The sequence below is a fragment of the Bombina bombina genome, chromosome 1 (assembly GCF_027579735.1).
Source record: "Bombina bombina isolate aBomBom1 chromosome 1, aBomBom1.pri, whole genome shotgun sequence".
NCBI lineage: Eukaryota > Metazoa > Chordata > Amphibia > Anura > Bombinatoridae > Bombina > Bombina bombina.
This window is the reverse complement of record NC_069499.1, coordinates 142,037,794-142,061,500: the sequence shown is the minus strand read 5'-3', so window position 1 is coordinate 142,061,500 and position 23,707 is coordinate 142,037,794. Positions and strand designations below refer to the sequence as shown.

At 41.0% G+C, this 23,707-nt stretch overlaps 1 protein-coding gene across 1 annotated transcript in view; it reads right to left on the bottom strand.

Annotated features, from left to right (window-relative positions):
• Window positions 1-1,971: 1,971 nt before the first annotated feature.
• Window positions 1,972-23,707, bottom strand: part of ATL1 (atlastin GTPase 1) — a 343,474-nt gene continuing 321,738 nt past the window's right edge. Inside the window, exon 14 of the mRNA XM_053697651.1 lies at window positions 1,972-2,690. Coding sequence (XP_053553626.1) covers window positions 2,580-2,690 — 111 coding nt within the window. The 3' untranslated portion in view covers window positions 1,972-2,579. The remainder of the gene's footprint in view (window positions 2,691-23,707) is intronic.

Here is a 23,707-nt window from a genome sequence, read left to right as displayed (position 1 = left end):
TATGAATCGGCGGTGAAACAGACCCCGGAGAGAATTAGGGTTCATTCCACCAAAGCTGTAGCTACTTTATGGGCTTTCAAAATTTTACAGATTTGATACTTTTGCCTCGGCTGAGGCAGCTTTTTGGAGAAAGGTTCTTCAAGCGGTGGTGCCTTCCGGTTAGACATACTGGTTTTTCTTTCCCTCCCTTTTCATCTGTGTCCTCTAGCTTGAGTATTGGTTCCCAACAGTAATTACAGATGAACCTGTTGACTCACCACATCTTTAGAAGAAAACAAAATGTATGCTTACCTGGACCCACCCTTTTGCTTTTGTTTGTTTTTATGGTTTTTAATTAAACCTCAGACACCTCCGCACTAGGGCTGCACGATTTAACCGCACATGCGGTTTTAAACTGCGATTAATCGTCGCGAGTACGCGATTTTTCTTGAAAAAAAAAAAGGAATTCTTTAATCTTCATGAAAACTGAGGCGGAGAGGGAGGATGAGAGGCGGACCAGGGTGCGGCCGTGGGCGGACCTGAGAATGTCCGCGAAACGGCCATTTTTGCAGAGCATTATGAGTGTGTGGCAGCAACTGGCTTTCATCCTGACCTGCAGTCGTCATGCAGCTGGGTAGTCCTCAGTCAGCACTTTTCAGATTTCTTTCTACATGCTGCAAACACTGCTTCATATGTTACTCTTACCACAGGTAGACCGACTGCCCAAGAAAACATGGGCAATGTGGTAAGAACTGGCCAGCTAATTTCATTTAAATTAGCTTTGTTTGTATGTTGAGTTAACTGGTTATGTACTACTACCTCCTGTATATAACTGTGTTGATGTGTTCTACTTCTTAGTGGTCTTTTCTATAGATCTACTACTACCACAGAATAGCTGTGACTAGTGTGTGATTGTATATGACAGGCTACAGGATGTTAGGATTGACCTTGTCAATGCAATATCCCTCATGTTTCCCTGGACAGTAACTTCTAAAATGAATAACACATGCAGCAGTGTGTGCATTCATTGTACTTACTTTACTGCTAACTGCACTTATATTTATACAGAACTTTACAAGTCATAGTGCTGTAAAGAGCAATTTTCAGGTTTCTCCATGCTTACACTGCTTCATAGGTTAATCATACCACTGTGTCCACACTGTTTAGAATGACTGTCCAATAAAGCATGACAATGTTGTGTGAACTTGTGTGTCATAAGACCTAATAGCTGGCTAGTGGCTACTATTTTATCACATCACAGGCAGCAAATATTATTGTAACTATTTTTTGTTTTGTATTTTTATGCTCAAATAGTGTATTGTACATTGATAACCATGTACATTAAGATCCTGTAGTGTTAAATAAATTGTTTAATGCTAAATGGTGTTATAGTCATTTTTAATAAAATCGCCATTAAATCGCAATTGCGATTTTTTTTTTTTTTTTTTAGGTCATATCGCCCAGCCCTACTCCGCACCTTGTATTGCTTTCTTTTCTCCATTTACTTTCGGTCGAATGACTGGGGTTTATGGGTAGGGAAGTGATACTTAACAATTTTTACTGTGGTGCTCTTTGCCTCCTCCTGCTGGCGAGGAGTGATATTCCCAACAGTAATTACAGATGAACCCGTGGACTCAACACATCTTGAAGAAATAAATTTATCAAGTAAGCATACATTTTTTACATAAATATTCTCAGGTGATTTTTTTTTTTGTCAGCTTTTTACAGTTATGCTGCATCACTTTCAAGTGATTTAGCATATAAGTATTATGTCCCTTTAAGTGTCTGTTAATGGGTTAAGTGTCAGGTCTTGTCAATATGCAAGACCCAACCCTTGAGCTGAGGCAGAGAGAAGACAATGTGATCAAGTTCGAGTTACAGCTTTGGATTGGATCTAGTAGGAAGAGAAGGCAGTTGACAATAGAAATAGGACTGGTTTTGTTTCCCTTTAGCCATGTTCTTCAGTGTACAAAATATTGATTGTAAAACTGCTTTGTGATCAGGTCATTCTATATTTCTTGCATGTGCATTATTGAGTTGTAAACTTCTTTACTGTTTTCTGCTATCTATTTGAGGTACAATAATACATTCACAATATTTGCAAATAAAACTTAATATCATGTGATTGACTTTACAAGTGTTAATAGAAAAATGGAACATGTTTTAATGAAACATCTTCAGCAGTCTACAAACATCCCACTACACACTCAGCAGATGATGGATAGCTTGCTTGCAGTACGCATGTTTGGGTACCAACAGCCCATTGCTGCTTCATCGGACATAAGCTCCCAGAGGCACCTTGCTGTGTCACCATATCACAAATAAAGCACACGTGACAAGCACAAACCTTTCAATGCCTCACACTACGGCTGAGAAAAAAAAATCCTCTTTTTTTCTTGTTTTTCATTGGCTGTTATATCAATACGTGGTATGGCAAGGTGGTATCATTTCAACTCATAGGACAAAGTGCTTAATTTATACAATAGGTGTATATTAATTTTCATGCATCGTGTGATCTTTGTCAAAGGAACGTCAAATAACTGCTGACCAACGCCTCAGGCAGCCCATAAGGCATTAGAGTTCTAGAATCCAAGCCATGATTATATGTTCTTTTTTTCTGTTTCTTCAGCAGCATCTGCCTGTGACGCAGGGAAAGCGTGATGATACAAGTGTCTGTGTGTGGCTGCAGCACTGTACAGTTTGTAAAGAGCCTGAAAAGAAAAAGGAAACTATCACAGGAACTGATCATGAAAAATTGTCACAAATGTGCAAAAAACAAAAGCTCTTGTGTTTTATTAATGCACTGATGCTGGGATAAGATTGTGATTAACCCCTGCAAACTGGTTAAACAGATAGTGGGCTCTAAAGCAGAAATTCACCATTGGTTGGTGAGCCAATGAAAAGAAGCATGTGTGTAGTTGCCAGTTAGCAGCTAGCTCCAAGTAGTGCACTGCTGCTAGTCAGCCTACCTAGCTATGCTTTTCAACAAAGGATAATTTGATAATATAGGTAAATTGCAATCTCTTAAAATGGCATGCTCTACCTGAATTACAAATGTGTATTTGATTTTTTACCTTCAAAGTTTAAATCCCCATAAAAGGTTTTTAATTATACACAGCTAAAGAAACTTTGCAATCCACTTTCATTATTTATTTTGTCCCCTTTCCTGTAAGTGAACTCTGTGTCTCTGGGGGAGAAGGAAGACTAAAGATTTTCCAGAATGTCTTCAATAGACAAATTTCAGTTGTCTATTTCCACTCCTCCTCTATCGTGTGACAGCCATCAGCCAATGACAAATGCATACACTTAGTCTATGCATTCTTATACGTGCTCAGTAGGATCTGGTGACTCAAAAAGTGTAAATATAAAAAGACTGCACATTATGATAATGGAAGTAAATTGGAAAGTTGTTTAAAACTACATGACTTGAATGCCCCTTTAAAAATGACATTAATGTCCCTTTTTTTTTTTAAACATGAAATGAGTTGTCAAATATAAATCACACACGTCAGAGGACAATTCAAACCTAAACAAAAGAAAACCATGGGCAGACTTTCCAATAAAAAAAGGATATAATCACTTAATTACACAGCTGTAACTAATAAAACCTTTTTACTACTATGCATATTCGTTCTAAAATATAACGGAAAACAAACTTCAAATCCAACAGCTTTTATATATATATATATATATATATATATATATATATATATATATATATATATATGTGTATGTGTGTGTGTGTGTGTGTGTGTGTGTATCATGTTCAAGAAAACTGTTCTCTCATGATTTTTTTCTTCTACAAGACGTGTCCACGGATTTCATCCTTACTTGTGGGATTTATCCTCCTGCTAATAGGAAGTGGCAAAGAGCACCACAGCAGAGCTGTATATATATATAGCTCCTCCCTTCCCTCCACCTCCAGTCATTCTCTTTGCCTGTGTAAGTTATAGGAAGAGGTAAAGTGAGGTGTTAGTTTGGATTCTTCAGTCAAGAAGTTTTTTATTTTAAAATGGTGCCAGTGAGTACTATTTTTCTCAGGGAGAAATCGTCAATCTATTACTTCCCAAAAGAAGTGGAGACATCTTATTTTCTGCCCTGATGTTGATGATCTTAGCAAACATTATCTAAGATCCATGATGGTTCCCACAGCGCAGCTGCAGGTAGTGTAAGCAGAGCTGTGGCGTGGTGCAGGGGCCAAATTAAGTTAATAAATATCTACCTGTTAAAATTGATATTTTGTTGTGTATTACATATCTCAGGTGGATGCAATACTGATAGAGTATTTTGGGCACAGTAAATTAATTTTATTGCCACAAACACGCTTTTTGAACATATCAGAAAAATAGTTGTGCTTTTAAAATTTAAAGGCGCAGTACAGTTTTTGGTTACATTATCATTTTTACCTAGAATTTGAATTCAGAGCTCAATATTTTAAGTAAAGATCGACTATTATTATTGCTAGTCTGTTTAACATGTCTGACACTGAGGAAGAAACTCCTTGTTCTATGTGTTTAGATGCCACTGTGGAACCCCCTCTGACTTTTTGTCCCTCGTGTACTGAGAGGGCCTTACAATGTAAAGCACAGATTTTATGTAAAGAGAATGTGCCTAAGGATGATTCTCAGTCTGAGGAGAATCGGGGTATACCGCTAACTTCTCCCAAAGCGTCACAACCTTTAACGCCCACCCAAGCGACGCTTGTTTCTTCAACCGTGTAGAATTCCTTTACTCTGCAGTATATGGCTGCAGTTATGTCAACTACCCTTACAGAGGTATTATCTAAGTTGCCAGTGTTACAGGGTAAATGCAGTAGGACAGAAGTCAACGTGAATACTGAGTCCTCTGATGCTTTATTAGCTATTTCCGATGTACCCTCACAGGGATCTGATTTGGGGGTCAGGGAACTCCTGTCTGAGGGGGAACTTTTCGAGTCGGGAAGTGTGTTACCTCGGACGTCATGTCCTTTAGATTTAAGCTTGAACACCTCCGCCTGTTACTTCGGGAGGTTTTAGCGACTCTGGATGACTGTGACCCTATTGTTGTACCACCAGAGAAATTGTGTAAAATGGACAAATACTTACAGGTACCTGCTAACACTGATGTTTTTCCGGTTCCTAAGAGAATCTCGGAGATTATTAAGAGGGAATGGGACAGACCGGGTATCCCGTTCTCACCCTCTCCTAATTTCAAGAAGATGTATCCCATATCTGACACTGTTCGGAACTCTTGGCAAATAGTCCCTAAGGTGGAAGGAGCTATATCTACCCTGGCGAAGTGTACAACTATTCCTATTGAGGACAGTTGTGCTTTTAAGGACCCTATAGATAAGAAAATGGAGGGTCTTCTAAAGAAATTGTTTATTCATCAGAGTTTCCTCTTACAACCAACTGCCTGCATTGTACCAGTTACCACTGTGGCGGCCTTCTGGTTTGAGGCTTTAGAAGAGTCTCTTAAGACTGAGACTCCTTTAGAGGATATTTTAGATAGAATTAAGGTTCTTAAGCTGGCTAATTCTTTTATTACAGATGCTGCCTTTCAGATTGCCAAATTGGTGGCTAAGAATGCCGGATTTGCTATTTTAGAGCGTTATGGTTAAAATCTTGGTCCGCTGATGTGTCATCTAAGTCAAAGCTTTTGGCTATTCCTTTCAAGGGGAAAACCCTATTCAGGCCTGACTTGAAAGAGATAATTTCTGACATTACGGGAGGTAAGGGTCATCTCTGACCTCAGGATAGAACTGCTAAACTGAGGGGTAAACAAAATGATTTTCGTTCCTTTCGGAACTTTAAAGGAGTCCCCTCTTCTTCTTTGTCTTCCGCCAACCAGTAAGGAATTTTGCTCAGACCAAGTCCGTCTGGAGACCCAACCAGACTTGGAACAAGGGTAAAGAACCCAAGAAGCTCGCTGCTGCTACCAAAACAGCATGAAGGGGCGGCCCCCGATCCGGGACCGGATCTCGTAGGGGGCAGACTCTCTCTCTTTGCCCAGGCTTGGGTAAGAGATGTTCAGGATCCTTGGACACTGGAGATCGTGTCCCAAGGGTATCAGCTGGAATTCAAAAGTTTTCCCCCGAGGGTGAGGTTTCTTCTTTCACGATTGTCTGCAGACCAGACAAAAAGAGAGTCTTTCTTACGTTGTGTAAAAGACCTCTCTACTATGGGAGTAATTTGTCCTGTTCCAAGACTGGAACAGGGACAAGGGTTTTACTCAAATCTTTTCGTGGTCCCCAAAAAAGAGGGCACGTTTCGACCCATTTTAGACCCAAAGAGTCTAAACAAGTTTCTCAGAGTCCCATCCTTCAAAATTGAGACTATTCAAACACTTCTGCCATTGATCCAGGAGGGTTAATATGACTACCATGGACTTAAAGGATGCATACCTTCATATTCCTATCCACAAGGATCATCATCAGTTTCTAAGGTTTACCATCCTGGACAAACATTTTCAGTTTGTGGCTCTTCCCTTCGGGTTGGCCACAACACCCAGGATCTTCACGAAGGTTCTAGGGTCCCTTCTGGCGGTCCTCAGGCCGCGGAGTATTGCAGTAGCGCCTTATCTGGACAATATTCTGATCCAGGCGTCGTCTTACCATCTGACAAAGTCTCATACAGACATGGTTCTGTCCTTTCTGAGGATTCACGGGTGGAAGGTGAATCTAGAAAAGAGTTAATTAATTCCACAGACCAGGGTTCCCTTCCTGGGAACTCTAATAGATTCCATATCCATGAAAATTTTCTTGACAGAGGTCAGAAAGTTAAAGATTCTGAATACATGCCAAGCCCTTCAGTCCAATCCTCGGCCATCAGTGGCCTAGTGCATGGAGGTAATTGGATTGATGGTGGCGGCAATGGACATCATTCTGTTTGCTCGTTTTCATCTCAGACCACTACAGCTGAGCATGCTCAGACAGTGGAAGGGAGATTATGCAAATTTGTCTCCTCAGATAGATCTGGATCAGGAAACAAGAGACTCTCTTCTTTGGTGGATGTCTCAGGATCATCTGTCCCAAGGGACGTGTTTTCGCAGACCCTCATGGGTGATAGTGACGACGGACGCCAGCCTTCTAGGTTGGGGTGCAGTCTGGAATTCCCTGAAGGCTCAGGGTGTGTGGACTCAGTCGGAGTCTCTTCTTCCAATCAATATTCTGTAATTGAGAGCAATTTTCAATGTGCCTCAGGCGTGGCCTCAGTTGGCTTCGGCCAAATTCATTCGCTTTCAGTCGGACAAGAAGGAGTTCCTTAGTGATGACAGAAGTATCCAAGAAAATTCGGTGGGCGGAGGCCCACTCTTGTTATCTGTCAGCAATCTACATTCCAGGAGTGGACAACTGGGAAGCAGACTTTTTAAGCAGACAGACGTTTCATCCGGGGGAGTGGGAACTCCGGAGGTCTTTGCCACTCTGATCCTCAGATGGGGCAGACTGGATTTGGATCTGATGGCATCTTGTCAGAATGCCAAGCTTCCAAGATAAGGATCCAGGTCAAGGGATCCTCAGTCCGAACTGATAGATGCCTTGGTCGTTCAACCTAGCTTATGTGTTTCCACCGTTTGCTCTCCTTCCCCGGGTGATTGCTCGGATCAAACAGGAGAGGGCTTTAGTAATTCTAATCGCGTCTGCGTGGCCTCGTAGGACTTGGTATGCCGATCTAGTGGACATGTCCTCTCTGCCGCCGTGGAAGCTTCCATTGAGGCAGGACCTTCTCATTCAGGGACCCTTCCAACACCCAAATCTAGTTTCTCTGCAACTGAATGCTTGGAGATTGAACGCTTGATTTTATCTAAGCGGGGGTTCTCTGATTCGGTCATTGATACCTTGATTCAGGCACGTAAGAGTGTCACTAGAAAGATCTATCATAAGATATGGTGTAAATATCTTTTTTGGTGTGAATCCAAGGGCTACTCATGGAGTAGAGTTAGCATTCCCTGGATTCTGTCTTTTCTCCAAGAAGGTTTGGAGAAAGGTTGATCAGCGACTTCCTTAAAGGGACAAATCTCTACTTTGCCAATTTTGCTACACAAACGTTTGGCAGATGTCCCAGATGTTCAGTCTTTTGTCAGGCTCTAACCAGAATTAAGCCTGTGTTTAGACCAATTGCTCCACCCTGGAGTTTGAATTTAGTTCTTAATGTTCTTCAAGGGGTTCCGTTTGAACCCATGCATTCCATAGATATTAAGTTGTTATCTTGGAAAGTGTTATTTTTGGTTGCTATTTCTTCTGCTCGTAGAGTTTCGGAACTTTCAGCATTACAATGTGACTCGCCTTATCTTATCTTCCATTCTGATAAGGTGGTTTTACGTACCAAACCTGGTTTCCTTCCTAAGGTTGTTTCTAATAAGAATATTAATCAGGAAATTGTTGTTCCTTCATTATGTCTTAACCCTTCTTCTAAGAAGGAGCATATGTTACATAACTTGGACGTGGTCCGTGCCCTGACGTTTTACTTGCAGGCGACTAAGGATTTTCGTCAATCCTCTTCATTATCTTTTCTGGAAAGCGTAGGGGTCAGAAAGCTACGGCTACCTCTTTCTTTTTGACTGAAGAGTATCATCCGTCTGGCGTATGAGACTGCTGGACAGCAGCCTCCCGAAAGAATTAAGGCTCATTCTACTAGGGCTGTGGCTTCCTCATGGGCATTTAAAAATGATGCTTCTGTTGAACAGATTTGCAAGGCTGCAACTTGGTCATCTCTTCATACTTTTTCAAAATTTTACAAATTTGATACTTTTTTTTTTTTTTTTAAATATTTTTTTCTTTATTGAATAGAAATGCACTGTACAGTAATATTAGAGTAGCATTACATCAGAACATAACAGATAACATAGTATAACAGTATGTTTGGTTTACAAAAGTATACATTGCATATATTGGAATAATCAAAAATAGTAAAGTAGGTGTGTCATAAGTGTGCAATCTCATAGTAGTCAATATTGAAACAAAGAGGAAAAAAAAAGGTAGGTATCGGGCATTATTTGGCCCTAGAAGAGGAGTGAATAGAAAGTGAGCCAACCGAGCCCACGTACAAATTTGTCAGACAACTGAATAAATAGGGATTATACACATCTCCCTCAGATAGGGAATAAAGGAAGAGATACAAAGAAGAAAGAGGGAGGGCAGAGGAAGAGAAAGAGAGATAGAGGGAAAAAGAAAAAAAAAAAAAAAAAGAGGGGAAGAAGGAAAGGGAACGGAGCAGAGGAGGAGAGAGTATGAACTCTCTCCTCCTATTTCAGGGGTAGATCGCGCTACTGAAGGGACTCACTCATCGGAGTTCGAACCAGTCAGACCACGTCTCCCAGTAAGAGTCCAAGGTACCATTTTCGCCGGCGACATATCTCTCCATCGTAGCGAAATGGTTTATCACATCACAGATCTCATTTAGATTTGGAGGCTCTGTTTGTTTCCAAGCCCGAGCTATGCACAGTTTAGTCGCTGCCAGGACGTAAATTAGGAACTTCTTGGTAGTCAAGGAGAAAGACCTCGGAAGAATATGGAGCAAGGCCATCCCAGGCGTCAGGTTGACATCGAGGTTCATGGAGCTGAGCAACAATTCAACCTCATTCCATAGGGAGGTGATCTTCGGACAGCTCCACCAGACATGGATGTCAGAGCCCTCGCCATTGCACTATCTCCAGCACTCTCTGGTAGAGGACGGGAACATCGCCGCCAGTCGAGTTGGGACTCTATACCACTTCAACACTCCTTTCATATATGTCTCAAAGACTGTGACGCAGTGAAGCGTCTTTTTAGTGAGAGTAATTGCATAGGCAAGGGGGGCTACTTATCAAGCCGTCTACTTTTCTGGCTTCGCCGGTCCAATACGTCCGCCTAAGCTCGCCTACCTTCGCCGCCGCGGACCTTGAATACGTTCGCCTAAGTTATCAAATAAAGCTGTCAAAAAGCCGCGGGGCGATGAGCAGCGGACTGTGACAGTTATCACTCATCCGATCTCGCTGCCCTTCGGCTTTTTCCCAGCTTTATTGCTAGCCTGTCACTAAGCACTCACACTAAACTACACTGTTCTACCCCCTATACCGGCGCCCCCGGAGGCCCCCGCAACTAAATAAAGTTACTAACCCCTAAACCGCCGCTCCTAGACCCCGCCGCAAGTCTTATAAATGTATTAACCCCTAAACCGCCGCTCCTAGACCCCGCCGCAAGTCTTATAAATGTATTAACCCCTAAACCGCCGCTCCTAGACCCCGCCGCAAGTCTTATAAATGTATTAACCCCTAAACCGCCGCTCCTAGACCCCGCCGCAAGTCTTATAAATGTATTAACCACTAAACCGCCGCTCCTAGACCCCGCCGCAAGTCTTATAAATGTATTAACCCCTAAACCGCCGCTCCTAGACCCCGCCGCAAGTCTTATAAATGTATTAACCCCTAAACCGCCGCTCCCGGACACCGCTGCCACCTACATTATACCTAGTAACCCCTATCCTGCCCCCCCTACACCGTCGCCCTCTATTATAAAATTATTAACCCCTATCCTGCTGATCCCGCACCTCTCCGCAACTAAATAAATAGTTTAACCCCTAAACCGCCGCTCCATGAACCCGCCGCAACCTATAATAAATTTATTAACCCCTATCCTGCCCCCCACTACGCCGCCGCCACTGTAATAAAATGATTAACCCCTAAACCTAAGTCTAACCCTAACGCCCCCCTAACTTAAATATTAATTAAATAAATCTAAATAAATTAACTCTTATTAACTAAATGAATCCTATTTAAAACTAAATACTTACCTTTAAAATAAACCCTAATATAGCTACAATATAAATAATAATTATATTCTAGCTATCTTAGGATTTATATTTATTTTACAGGTACCTTTCAATTTATTTTAACCATGTACAATAGCTATTAAATAGTTATTAACTATTTAATAGCTTACCTAGCTAAAATAAAGAGAAATGTACCTGTGAAATAAATCCTAACCTAAGTTACAATTACACCTAACACTACACTATACTTTAATAAATTATTCCTATTTAAAAATAAATACTTACCTGTAAAATAAACCCTAAGATAGCTACAATATAATTAATAATTATATTATAGCTATCTTAGGATTTATATTTATTTTACAGGTAACTTTGTATTTATTTTAGCTAGTTAGAATAGTTATTAAATAGTTATTAACTATTTAATAACTACCTAGCTAAAAGAAATACAAAATTACCTGTAAAATAAATCCTAGCTTAAGTTACAATTAAACCTAATACTACACTATCATTACATTAATTAAATAAATTAACTACAAATAACTACAATGAAATACAATTACATAAACTAACTAAAGTACAAAAAATAAAAAAAGCTAAGTTACAAAAAATAAAAAATTAAGTTACAAACATGTTAAAAATATTACTACAATTTTAAGCTACTTACACCTAATCTAAGCCCCCTAATAAAATAACAAACCCCCCCAAAATAAAACAAATCCCTACCCTATTCTAAATTACATAAATTTCAAAGCTCTTTTACCTTACCAGCCCTTAAAAGGGCCATTTGTGGGGGCATGCCCCAAAAAGTTCAGCTCTTTTGCCTGTAAAAGAAAAATACAACCCCCCCCCCCAACATTAAAACCCACCACCCACATACCCCTAATCTAACCCAAACCCCCCTTACAAAAACCTAACACTAATCCCCTGAAGATCATCCTACCTTGAGTCGTCTTCACTCAGCCGAGCCACCGATGGAACTGAAGAGGACATCCGGAGCGGAAGAAGTTAATCCTCCAAGCGGCGCTGAAGAAATCTTCCATCCGATGAAGTCATCATCCAGGCGGCGCTGAAGAAGTCTTCGATCCGGCCGATGTCATCTTCAAAGAGGCGCTGAAGAGGTCTTCTATCCGGGCGAAGTCATCTTCCAAGCCGGGTCTTCAATCTTCCTTCCGCCGACGCGGAACCACCTTCTTCACCGACGGACTACGACGAATGACGGCTCCTTTAAGGGACGTCATCCAAGATGGCGTCCCCTCAATTCCGATTGGCTGATAGGATTCTATCAGCCAATCGGAATTAAGGTAGGAAAATCTGATTGGCTGATGGAATCAGCCAATCAGATTGAGCTCGCATTCTATTGGCTGTTCCGATCAGCCAATAGAATGCGAGCTCAATCTGATTGGCTGATTGGATCAGCCAATCGGATTGAACTTGAATCTGATTGGCTGATTCCATCAGCCAATCAGATTTTCCTACCTTAATTCCGATTGGCTGATAGAATCCTATCAGCCAATCGGAATTGAGGGGACGCCATCTTGGATGACGTCCCTTAAAGGAGCCGTCATTCGTCGTAGTCCGTCGGTGAAGAAGGTGGTTCCGCGTCGGCGGAAGGAAGATTGAAGACCCGGCTTGGAAGATGACTTCGCCCGGATAGAAGACCTCTTCAGCGCCTCTTTGAAGATGACATCGGCCGGATCGAAGACTTCTTCAGCGCCGCCTGGATGATGACTTCATCGGATGGAAGATTTCTTCAGCGCCGCTTGGAGGATTAACTTCTTCCGCTCCGGATGTCCTCTTCAGTTCCATCGGTGGCTCGGCTGAGTGAAGACGACTCAAGGTAGGATGATCTTCAGGGGATTAGTGTTAGGTTTTTGTAAGGGGGGTTTGGGTTAGATTAGGGGTATGTGGGTGGTGGGTTTTAATGTTGGGGGGGGGGTTGTATTTTTCTTTTACAGGCAAAAGAGCTGAACTTTTTGGGGCATGCCCCCACAAATGGCCCTTTTAAGGGCTGGTAAGGTAAAAGAGCTTTGAAATTTATGTAATTTAGAATAGGGTAGGGATTTATTTTATTTTGGGGGGGTTTGTTATTTTATTAGGGGGCTTAGATTAGGTGTAAGTAGCTTAAAATTGTTGTAATATTTTTAACATGTTTGTAACTTAATTTTTTATTTTTTGTAACTTAGCTTTTTTTATTTTTTGTACTTTAGTTAGTTTATGTAATTGTATTTCATTGTAGTTCTTTGTAGGTAGTTTATTTAGTTAATTTAATGATAGTGTAGTATTAGGTTTAATTGTAACTTAAGTTAGGATTTATTTTACAGGTAATTTTGTATTTCTTTTAGCTAGGTAGTTATTAAATAGTTAATAACTATTTAATAACTATTCTAACTAGCTAAAATAAATACAAAGTTACCTGTAAAATAAATATAAATCCTAAGATAGCTATAATATAATTATTAATTACATTGTAGCTATCTTAGGGTTTATTTTACAGGTAAGTATTTATTTTTAAATAGGAATAATTTATTAAAGTATAGTGTAGTGTTAGGTGTAATTGTAACTTAGGTTAGGATTTATTTCACAGGTACATTTCTCTTTATTTTAGCTAGGTAAGCTATTAAATAGTTAATAACTATTTAATAGCTATTGTACATGGTTAAAATAAATTGAAAGGTACCTGTAAAATAAAAAAAAATCCTAAGATAGCTAGAATATAATTATTATTTATATTGTAGCTATATTAGGGTTTATTTTAAAGGTAAGTATTTATTTTTAAATAGGATTCATTTAGTTAATAAGAGTTAATTTATTTAGATTTATTTAATTAATATTTAAGTTAGGGGGCGTTAGGGTTAGGGTTAGGTTTAGGGGTTAATCATTTTATTACAGTGGCGGCGGCATAGTGGGGGGCAGGATAGGGGTTAATAAATTTATTATAGGTGGCGACGGTGTAGGGGGGGCAGGATAGGGGTTAATAAATGTATTATAGGTGGCGACGGTGTAGGGGGGGCAGGATAGGGGTTAATACATTTAATATAGGTTGCGGCGGGTTCAGGGAGCGGCGGGTTAGGGGTTAATACATTTATTATAGTTGCGGTGGGCTCCGGGAGCGGCGGTTTAGGGGTTAATATGTATAGAGTAGCTTGCGGTGGGCTCCGGGAGCGGCGGTTTAGGGGGTAATAACTTTATTTAGTTGCGGCGGTGTAGGGGGGGGTCAGATTAGTGGTGTTTAGACTCGGGGTACATGTTAGGGTGTTAGGTGTAGACAGCTCCCATAGGAATCAATGGGATGTCTGTCAGCAGCGAACTTGTACTTTCGCTATGGTCAGACTCCCATTGATTCCTATGGGATCCGCCGCCTCCAGGCTGGCGCTTTGAAAACCAGGTACGCTGGGCCGTAAAACTGCTGATCGTACCTGCTAGTTTTTTGATAGCTAGCAAAAGTAGTGAGAATGTGCCGCACTTGTGTGCGGAACATCTGGAGTGACGTAAGAATCGATCTGTGTCGGACTGAGTCCGGCGGATCGAAGCTGACGTCACAAAATTCTACTTTTGCCGGTCTCGAGCCTTTGATAACTAAGGCGTATCAGCCTCGCCACAAATACGCTGCGGAATACGCAGCGTATTTGAGGTTGACGGCTTGATAACTACCCCCCAAGGTCTTCTTCAGGAATAGAGATGTTGAGCTCACGAAACCAAGCGCGTATTTGCCATGGCACCCCTGGTGTACAGTCGTTTAGAAGTGTGGTATAGTGAAACGAGATGGGACGGGATCTCAGCGCTCCCGTACACCACCTAGACTCCCATCCTGTCTTTCCTCTGAGAGCAGTCGTGGGGAATCCCCTAGCCTTGACCACACCGAGCACTCTAAAGCTCTCGAAGCGGAACCATAGGGGGTTGTCCCCCCCGGGCTCCGCTAGTTGTGAAGCCGTCGTAAGGGTACCCAAGTGATACAGATCAGAAACCTTTGTGATGTCTTTACTTTTCCAGAAATCAAAGTGAATCTCCGGTGAGTTCCAGAGTAAACCCCGCAAGCTCTGAATAGGAGAAGGGTAGGGTGAAACACCCTGTCTGTGACGAAGTTCGTACCAGATACGTAAAGATTGACTGACAATAGGATTATGGATCTTAGCCAAGAGGTTCACGTGCTTGGGAACCCAGATGGCATCCCGAAGGTCTAGATCTACCGGCAGAGCTAGTTGTTCCAAGTAATACCAGCCTGGTCTATCCGTCTCTACTCCCCATGCGGTAATATGTGTAAGTCTCGTTGCTTCATAATAGAGATATATGTTTGGAAACGCAACACCTCCCTTGGAAAAGGGTCTCTGGAGGATTTTATATGCTATTCGAGGAATCCTGCGGCCCCACACATATCTGAGGAAGACTCTATGGATCTGTTGAAGAATCCGATGAGGCACATTAAAGGGGAGGCAGCGAAATATGTATAAGGCCTTCGGGAGGAGTGACATCTTAAGCGTGGCGACACGGCCTAACCATGAAATCTCACGATGATCCCATGATATCGCCAAGGATTTAATTTCGGCCGTCAACTTATCAAAGTTTAGTTTGATCAGGGTGTCTGTGTTGTCACTGAGCATTACACCTAAGTGGGTTAGGTAATTTGTAGACCACTGGAAGTCAAATTTGTCCCGCAGTGCATTTAGTCGTTCTGTGGGAATATTCATGGCGTATGCTTCAGTCTTAGCTACATTAGACTTGTAATAGCTATATTGGCCAAATTTATCAATTAGGTCAAAGACCCTCGAGATCGAAGACTCCGGGTTAGTCAAAAGAAGAGTCACGTCATCCGCAAAGAGGGCAATCTTTTCTTCACGTGACGGGTATGTAACACCAGTAATACCTTCTGATAGACGTATTGCTTGAGCAAAGGGCTCCATCACTAAGGAGAAAATTAAAGGGGACAGGGGACACCCCTGTCTGGTGCCCTTAGAGATGTTTATTACCGGTGAGCAGAAACCTGGGCCCCTGATACGAGCATGGGGTGATGTGTAGAGGGCCTTGATGGCTACAACGATTTGGGGAGGAAAGTTAAACACTTTGAGGACTTCCCATAGGTACTCCCACCGTACCCTATCAAAGGCCTTTTCGGCGTCTAAGGACAGGGCCACCAGTGGGGTACCTTTCCTTCGGGCATCTGAAAAGATCATAATTAGGCGCCTCGTATTGTCTGGCCCCTGGCGGCCTTTAGTAAAGCCGACCTGGTCCGACTGTATTAGGGAAGGTAATAGGTTAACTAGCCTGTCTGCCAGGAGTTTCGAATAGAGTTTCGTGTCAACGTTTATTAACGAGATCGGACGATAACTACTGCATAGCGTCACATCTTTATTCGGTTTAGGAATAGCGACTATAGACGCTTCAAGGTGTTCTCTTAATATTTGGCCCTCAGACTTAATTTCGTTAGAGTTGACCTAGCACCGGGGTCAATAATCTCGAAAATTTCTTATAGAAGGCTCCAGGGAAACCATCTGGCCCCGGGCTTTGTTGTTTTTCAAGTTCTTAAGGAGTAAAGAAATCTCTCTGTCAGTGAACGGTGTTAGGAGAGATTCACCATCCTCCTCCGAAAGTGTTGGGAGACCGAGCTCTTCAAGGAAGTCGCCAATTTCCGTAGTCGTGGCCGATCGAGGGAGCTCGCTTTTGGAAATGTTATATAGTTTGTCATAGAACAAAGCAAAAGCTGATCCAATGTCCGCTGGGGCATAGACTCTCTTTCCATCATGCGTGATATAAGGTATTCTTGCTGTAGCTGTTCGCTTTCTCAATTTACCAGCCAAAAGCATATCCGCCCTATTACTTTTGTGATATAGAAGTTGTTTGAAAACTGAGAGAGCCTTTTGAATTCTCTGTAATTCCAGTTCCTTAATCTGACTTCTCAGACCCTGTACCTTAGTAGAGAGTGCCTGGGTGGGGTTTTGTCTGTTAAGTGTTTCGGCCACCCGGAGATCACAATGGAGCTTACCCAAGGGAGCTCCCTTCGTACGACGTAATTCTGCCACCTTAGTAATACAAAAACCTCGTAGGTAGGCTTTCAAGGCCGCAAATCTAATCTGATGGGACTTTTGCCCCTCTCGATTGTCTTGCAGGAACTTAGCTATTTCCTCCTCGAGACCCAGTAGGAAGGAAGTATCCTTCCACAAGAACCGAGGGAACCTCCAGTAAGGCCTATCTATAGGCGTTCTCGGGCCAAACACCTGGAATGTGACGGCGTCATGATCCGACCAGGTACAGTAGTGTATACGCGCCTCATTGATAGAGTTCAACGTCCATGAATCAACAAAAAAATAATCAAGCCTGGAGTAGGATCTATGGGAGGCTGAGAAGTAAGTGAAATCTTTCACTTCAGGATGGTGTGCCCTCCATACATCAAAGAGAGAATGTTGTGCAATCAAATGTTGAAACTTCGGGGCCACCGATATGGTATAGGGGTCAATCCGTTTGTTGGAAGGGACCCTCTTGCAAATTTGATACTTTTGCTTCTTCTGAGGCTGGTTTTGGGAGAAAGGTTCTTCAAGCAATGGTGCCTTCCGTTTAGGTCCCTGTCTTGTCCCTCCCTTTTCATCCATGTCCTGTAGCTTTGGTATTGTATCCCACAAGTAAGGATGAAATCCATGGACTCGTCATATCTTGTAGAAGAAAAGGAAATTTATGCTTACCTGATAAATTTATTTCTTTCATGTAATTAGCAAGAGTCCATGAGCTAGTGACGTATGGGATATACATTCCTACCAGGAGGGGCAAAGTTTCCCAAACCTTAAAATGCCTATAAATACACCCCTCACCACACCCACAATTCAGTTTTTACAAACTTTGCCTCCGATGGAGGTGGTGAAGTAAGTTTGTGCTAGATTCTACGTTGATATGCGCTCCGCAGCAAGTTGGAGCCCGGTTTTCCTCTCAGCGTGCAGTGAATGTCAGAGGGATGTGAGGAGAGTATTGCCTATTTGAATGCAGTGATCTCCTTCTAAGGGGTCTATTTCATAGGTTCTCTGTTATCGGTCGTAGAGATTCATCTCTTACCTCCCTTTTCAGATCGACGATATACTCTTATATATACCATTACCTCTGCTGATTCTCGTTTCAGTACTGGTTTGGCTATCTGCTATATGTAGATGAGTGTCCTGGGGTAAGTAAGTCTTATTTTCTGTGACACTCCTAGCTATGGTTGGGCACTTTGTTTATAAAGTTCTAAATATATGTATTCAAACATTTATTTGCCTTGACTCAGAATGTTCAACTTTCCTTATTTTTCAGACAGTCAGTTTCATATTTGGGATAATGCATTTTAATTTAACATTTTTTACCTTAAAATTTGACTTTTTCCCTGTGGGCTGTTAGGCTCGCGGGGGCTGAAAATGCTTCATTTTATTGCGTCATTCTTGGCGCGGACTTTTTTGGCGCAAAAATTCTATTTCCGTTTCCGGCGTCATACGTGTCGCCGGAAGTTGCGTCATTCTTTGACGTTATTTTGCGCCAAAAATGTCGGCGTTCCGGATGTGGCGTCATTTTTGGCGCCAAAAAGCATTTAGGCGCCAAATAATGTGGGCGTTTTATTTGGCGCGAAAAAATATGGGCGTCACTTTTGTCTCCACATTATTTCAGTCTCATTTTTTTTTTATTATTGCTTCTGGTTGCTAGAAGCTTGTTCTTTGGCATTTTTTTCCCATTCCTGAAACTGTCATTTAAGGAATTTGATCAATTTTGCTTTATATGTTGTTTTTTTCTTTTACATATTGCAAGATGTTCCACGTTGCAACTGAGTCAGAAGATACTTCAGGAAAATCACTGCACAGTGCTGGAGCTACCAAGCTAAGTGTATCTGCTATAAACTTTTGGTATCTGTTTCTCCAGCTGTTATTTGTATTGCATGTCATGTCAAACTTATTAATGCAGATAAAATTTCCTTTAGTACTGTTACATTACCTGTTGCTGTTTCGTCAACATCTAATTTTCAGAGTGTTCCTGATAACATAAGAGATTTTATTTTTTAATCCATTAAGAAGGCTATGTCTGTTATTTCTCCTTCTAGTATACATAAAAGTCTTTTAAAACTTCTCTTTTTTCAGATGAATTTTTAAATGAACATCATCATTCTGATACTGATAATGGTTCTTCTGGTTCAGAGGTTTCTGTCTCAGAGGTTGATGCTGATAAATCTTTGTATTTGTTCAAGATGGAATTTATTCGTTCTTTACTTAAAGAAGTGTTATTTGCATTAGAAATAGAGGATTCTGGTCCTCTTGATACTAAATGTAAACGTTTAAATAAGGTTTTTAAATCTCCTGTAGTTATTCCAGAAGTGTTTTATCTCCCTGATGCTATTTCTGAAGTAATTTCCAGGGAATGGAATAATTTGGGTAATTTATTTACTCCTTCTAGACGTTTAAGCAAATTATATCCTGTGCCATCTGACAGATTAGAGTTTTTTGGGACAAAAATCCCTAAGGTTATGGGGCTGTCTCTACTCCTGTTAATGTACTACTATTCCTACGGCAGATAGTACTTCATTTAAGGATCCTTTAGATAGGAAAATTGAATCCTTTCTAAGAAAAGCTTACTTATGTTCAGGTAATCTTCTTAGACCTGCTATATTTTTAGTGGATGTTGCTGCAGCTTCAACTTTTTGGTTAGAAGCTTTAGTGCAACAAGTAACAGATCATAATTTTATAGCATTATTATTATTCTATAACATGCTAATAATTTTGTTGGTGATACCATCTTTTGATATCATTAGAGTTGATGTCAGGTATATGTCTCTAGCTATTTTAGCTAGAAAAGCTTTATGGATTAAACTTGGAATGCTGACATGTCTTCTAAGTCAACTTTGCTTTCCCTTTCTTTCCAGGGTAAATAATCATTTTCGTTCCTTTCCTCACAAGGAACAAAAGCCTGATCCTTCATCCTCAGGAGCGGTATCAGTTTGGAAACTATTTCCAGTTTGGAATATATCCAAGCCTTATAGAAACCTATAGCCAGCTCCTAAGTACCTATGAAGGTGCGGCCCTTATTCCAGCTCAGCTGGTATGGGGCAGATTACGTTTTCTTCAAAGAAATTTGGATCAATTCCGTTCTTAATCTCTGGTTTCAGAAACATTGTTTCAGAAAGGTACAGAATTGGCTTCGAGTTAAGGCCTCCTGCTAAGAGATTCTTTTCTTTCCCGTGTCCCAGTTAACACAGCAAAGGCTCAGCATTTCTGAAATGTGTTTCAGATCTAGAGTTGGCCGGAGTATTTATGCCAGTTCCAGTTCTGGAACAGGGGCTGGGGTTTTATTTTATCTCTTCATTGTACCAAAGAAGGTCAATTCCTTCAGACCAGTTCCGGATCTATCATTATTGAATCGTTATGTTAGGATACCAACATTCAAGATGGTTTCTGTAGGACTATCCTGCCTTTTGTTTAGCAAGGGCATTATATGTCTGCAATAGATTTACAGGATGTGTATCTGCATATTCCGATTCATCCAGATCACTTTTAGTGTCTGAGATTCTCTTTTTAGACAAGCATTACCAGTTTTTGTGGCTCTACCGTTTGGCCTAGCCTCAGTTCCAAGAATTTTTTTCAAAGGTTCTCGGTGCCCTTCTTTCTGTAATCAGAGAATAGGGTTTTGGTATTTCCTTATTTGGACGATATCTTGGTACTTGCTCAGTCTTCTCATTTTCGAAGAATCTCATACGAATCGACTTGTGTTGTTTCTTCAAGTTCATGGTTGGAGGATCAATTTACCAATCAGTTCATTGATTCCTCAGACAAGGGTAACCTTTTTAGGTTTATAGATAAATTCAGTGTCTATGACTCTGTCCTTGTCAGACAAGAGAAGTTTAACATTGATATCAGCTTGTCAAAACCTTCAGTCACAATCATTCCCTTTGGTAGCCTTATGCATGGAAATGTTGGGTCTTAGGACTGCCGCATCAGATGCGATCTCCTTTGCTCGTTTTCACATGCGACCTCTTCAGCTCTGTATGCTGAACCTATGGTGCAGGGATTACTCAAAGATATCTCAATTTTTATCTTTAAACCGATTTTACAACACTCTCTGACATGGTGGACAGATCACCATCGTTTAGTTCAGGGGGCTTCTTTGTTCTCCGACCTGGACTATAATCTCAACAGATGCAAGTCTTACAGGTTGGGGAGCTGTGTGGGGGTATCTGTCGGCACAAGGGGTTTGGGAATCTCAGGAGGTGAGATTTCCGATCAATATTTTGGAACTCCGTGCAATTTTCAGAGCTCTTCAGTCTTGGCCTCTTCTGAAGAGAGAGTTGTTCATTTGTTTTCAGATAGACAATGTCACAACTGTGGCATACATCAATCATCAAGGAGGGACTCACAGTCCTCTGGCTATGAAAGAAGTATCTCGAATTTTGGTTTGGGCGGAATCCAGCTCCTGTCTAATCTCTGCGGTTCATATCCCAGGTATGGACAATTGGAAAGCGGATTATCTCAGTCGCCAAACGTTGCATCCGGGCGAATGGTCTCTTCACCCAGAGGTATTTCTTCAGATTGTTCAAATGTGGGAACTTCCAGAAATAGATCTGATGGCTTCTCATCTAAACAAGAAACTTCCCAGGTATCTGTCCAGATCCCGGGATCCTCAGGCGGAGGCAGTGGATGCATTATCACTTCCTTGGAAGTATCATCCTGCCTATATCTTTCCGCCTCTAGTTCTTCTTCCAAGAGTAATCTCCAAGATTCTGAAGGAATGCTCGTTTGTTCTGCTGGTAGCTCCGGCATGGCCTCACAGGTTTTGGTATGCGGATCTTGTCCGGATGGCCTCTTGCCAACCGTGGACTCTTCCGTTAAGACCAGACCTTTTGTCTCAAGGTCCTTTTTTCCATCAGGATCTGAAATCCTTAAATTTAAAGGTATGGAGATTGAACGCTTGATTCTTAGTCAAAGAGGTTTCTCTGACTCTGTGATTAATACTATGTTACAGGCTCGTAAATCTGTATCCAGAGAGATATATTATAGAGTCTGGAAGACTTATATTTCTTGGTGTCTTTCTCATCATTTTTCTTGGCATTCTTTTAGAATACCGAGAATATTACAGTTTTCTTCTGGATGGTTTAGATAAGGGTTTGTCCGCAAGTTCCTTGAAAGGTCAAATCTCTGCTCTTTCTGTTCTTTTTTACAGAAAGATTGCTATTCTTCCTGATATTCATTGTTTTGTACAAGCTTTGGTTCGTATAAAGCCTGTCATTAAGTCAATTTCTCCTCCTTGGAGTTTGAATTTGGTTCTGGGGGCTCTTCAAGCTCCTCCATTTGAAATTATGCATTCATTGGATATTAAATTACTTTCTTGGAAAGTTTTGTTCCTTTTGGCCATCTCTTCTGCCAGAAGAGTTTCTGAATTATCTGCTCTTTCTTGTGAGTCTCCTTTTCTGATTTTTCATCAGGATAAGGCGGTGTTGCGAAATTCTTTTGAATTTTTACCTAAGTTGTGAATTCCTACAACATTAGTAGAGACATTGTGGTTCCTTCATTATGTCTTAATCCTAAGAATTCTAAGGAGAAATCGTTGCATTCTTTGGATGTTATTAGAGCTTTGAAATATTATGTTGAAGCTACTAAGTCTTTCCGAAAGACTTCTAGTTTATTTGTTATCTTTTCCGGTTTTAGAAAGGCCAGAAAACTTCTGCCTTTTCTTTGGCATCTTGGTTGAAATCTTTAATTCATCTTGCCTATGTTGAGTCGGGTAAGACTCCGCCTCATAGGATTACAGCTCATTCTACTAGGTCAGTTTCTACTTCCTGGGCGTTTAGGAATGAAGTTTCGGTTGATCAGATTTGCAAAGCGGCAACTTGGTCCTCTTTGCATACTTTTACCAAATTCTACCATTTTGTTGTATTTTCTTCTTCTGAAGCAGTTTTTGGTAGAAAAGTACTTCAGGCAGCAGTTTCAGTTTGAATCTTCTGCTTATGTTTTTCATTAAACTTTATTTTGGGTGTGGATTATTTTCAGCAGGAATTGGCTGTCTTTATTTTATCCCTCCCTCTCTAGTGACTCTTGTGTGGAAAGATCCACATCTTGGGTAGTCATTATCCCATACGTCACTAGCTCATGGACTCTTGCTAATTACATGAAAGAAAACATAATTTATGTAAGAACTTACCTGATAAATTCATTTCTTTCATATTAGCAAGAGTCCATGAGGCCCGCCCTTTTTTTGTGGTGGTTATGATTTTTTTGTATAAAGCACAATTATTCCAATTCCTTATTTTATATGCTTTCGCACTTTTTTCTTATCACCCCACTTCTTGGCTATTCGTTAAACTGAATTGTGGGTGTGGTGAGGGGTGTATTTATAGGCATTTTAAGGTTTGGGAAACTTTGCCCCTCCTGGTAGGAATGTATATCCCATACGTCACTAGCTCATGGACTCTTGCTAATATGAAAGAAATGAATTTATCAGGTAAGTTCTTACATAAATTATGTTTTCTTCTACGATATGATGAGTCCACAGCCCCCCCTGTCATTTTTAAGACGGGTATATATTATATTTTTGCTAAACTTTAGTCACCTCGGCACCTTTGGCTTTTCCTTTCTCTTCCTAACTTCAGTCGAATGACTGGAGGTGGAGGGTAGGGAGGAGCTATATATTCAGCTCTGCTGTGGTTCTCTTTGCCACTTCCTGTTCGCAGGAGGATAAATCCCACAAGTAAGGATGAAATCCGTGGACTCTTCATATTGTAGAAGAAATAAATTTATCAGGCAAGCATAAATTTCCTTTTTTTTTTTTCTTTTTTTTTCTTTTTTTTTCAAAACTGGTGTTCCATATAGAACATTGTTTTACAATAAGCAGAAGTCTTTCTCTCATTTTCTGTCAGAACATAATGAAGAGTGCCTTCTTCACAAATGTGTTTAGAGCTCTGAAATGTTAATCTCTACGGCTGAAATAATTGAGATTCACCTTTTATTCTTCACTCGTAAAATCCCTTGTCTGACTTAAGATCCAGACCAAGAGAAGGAACAACAATTTTC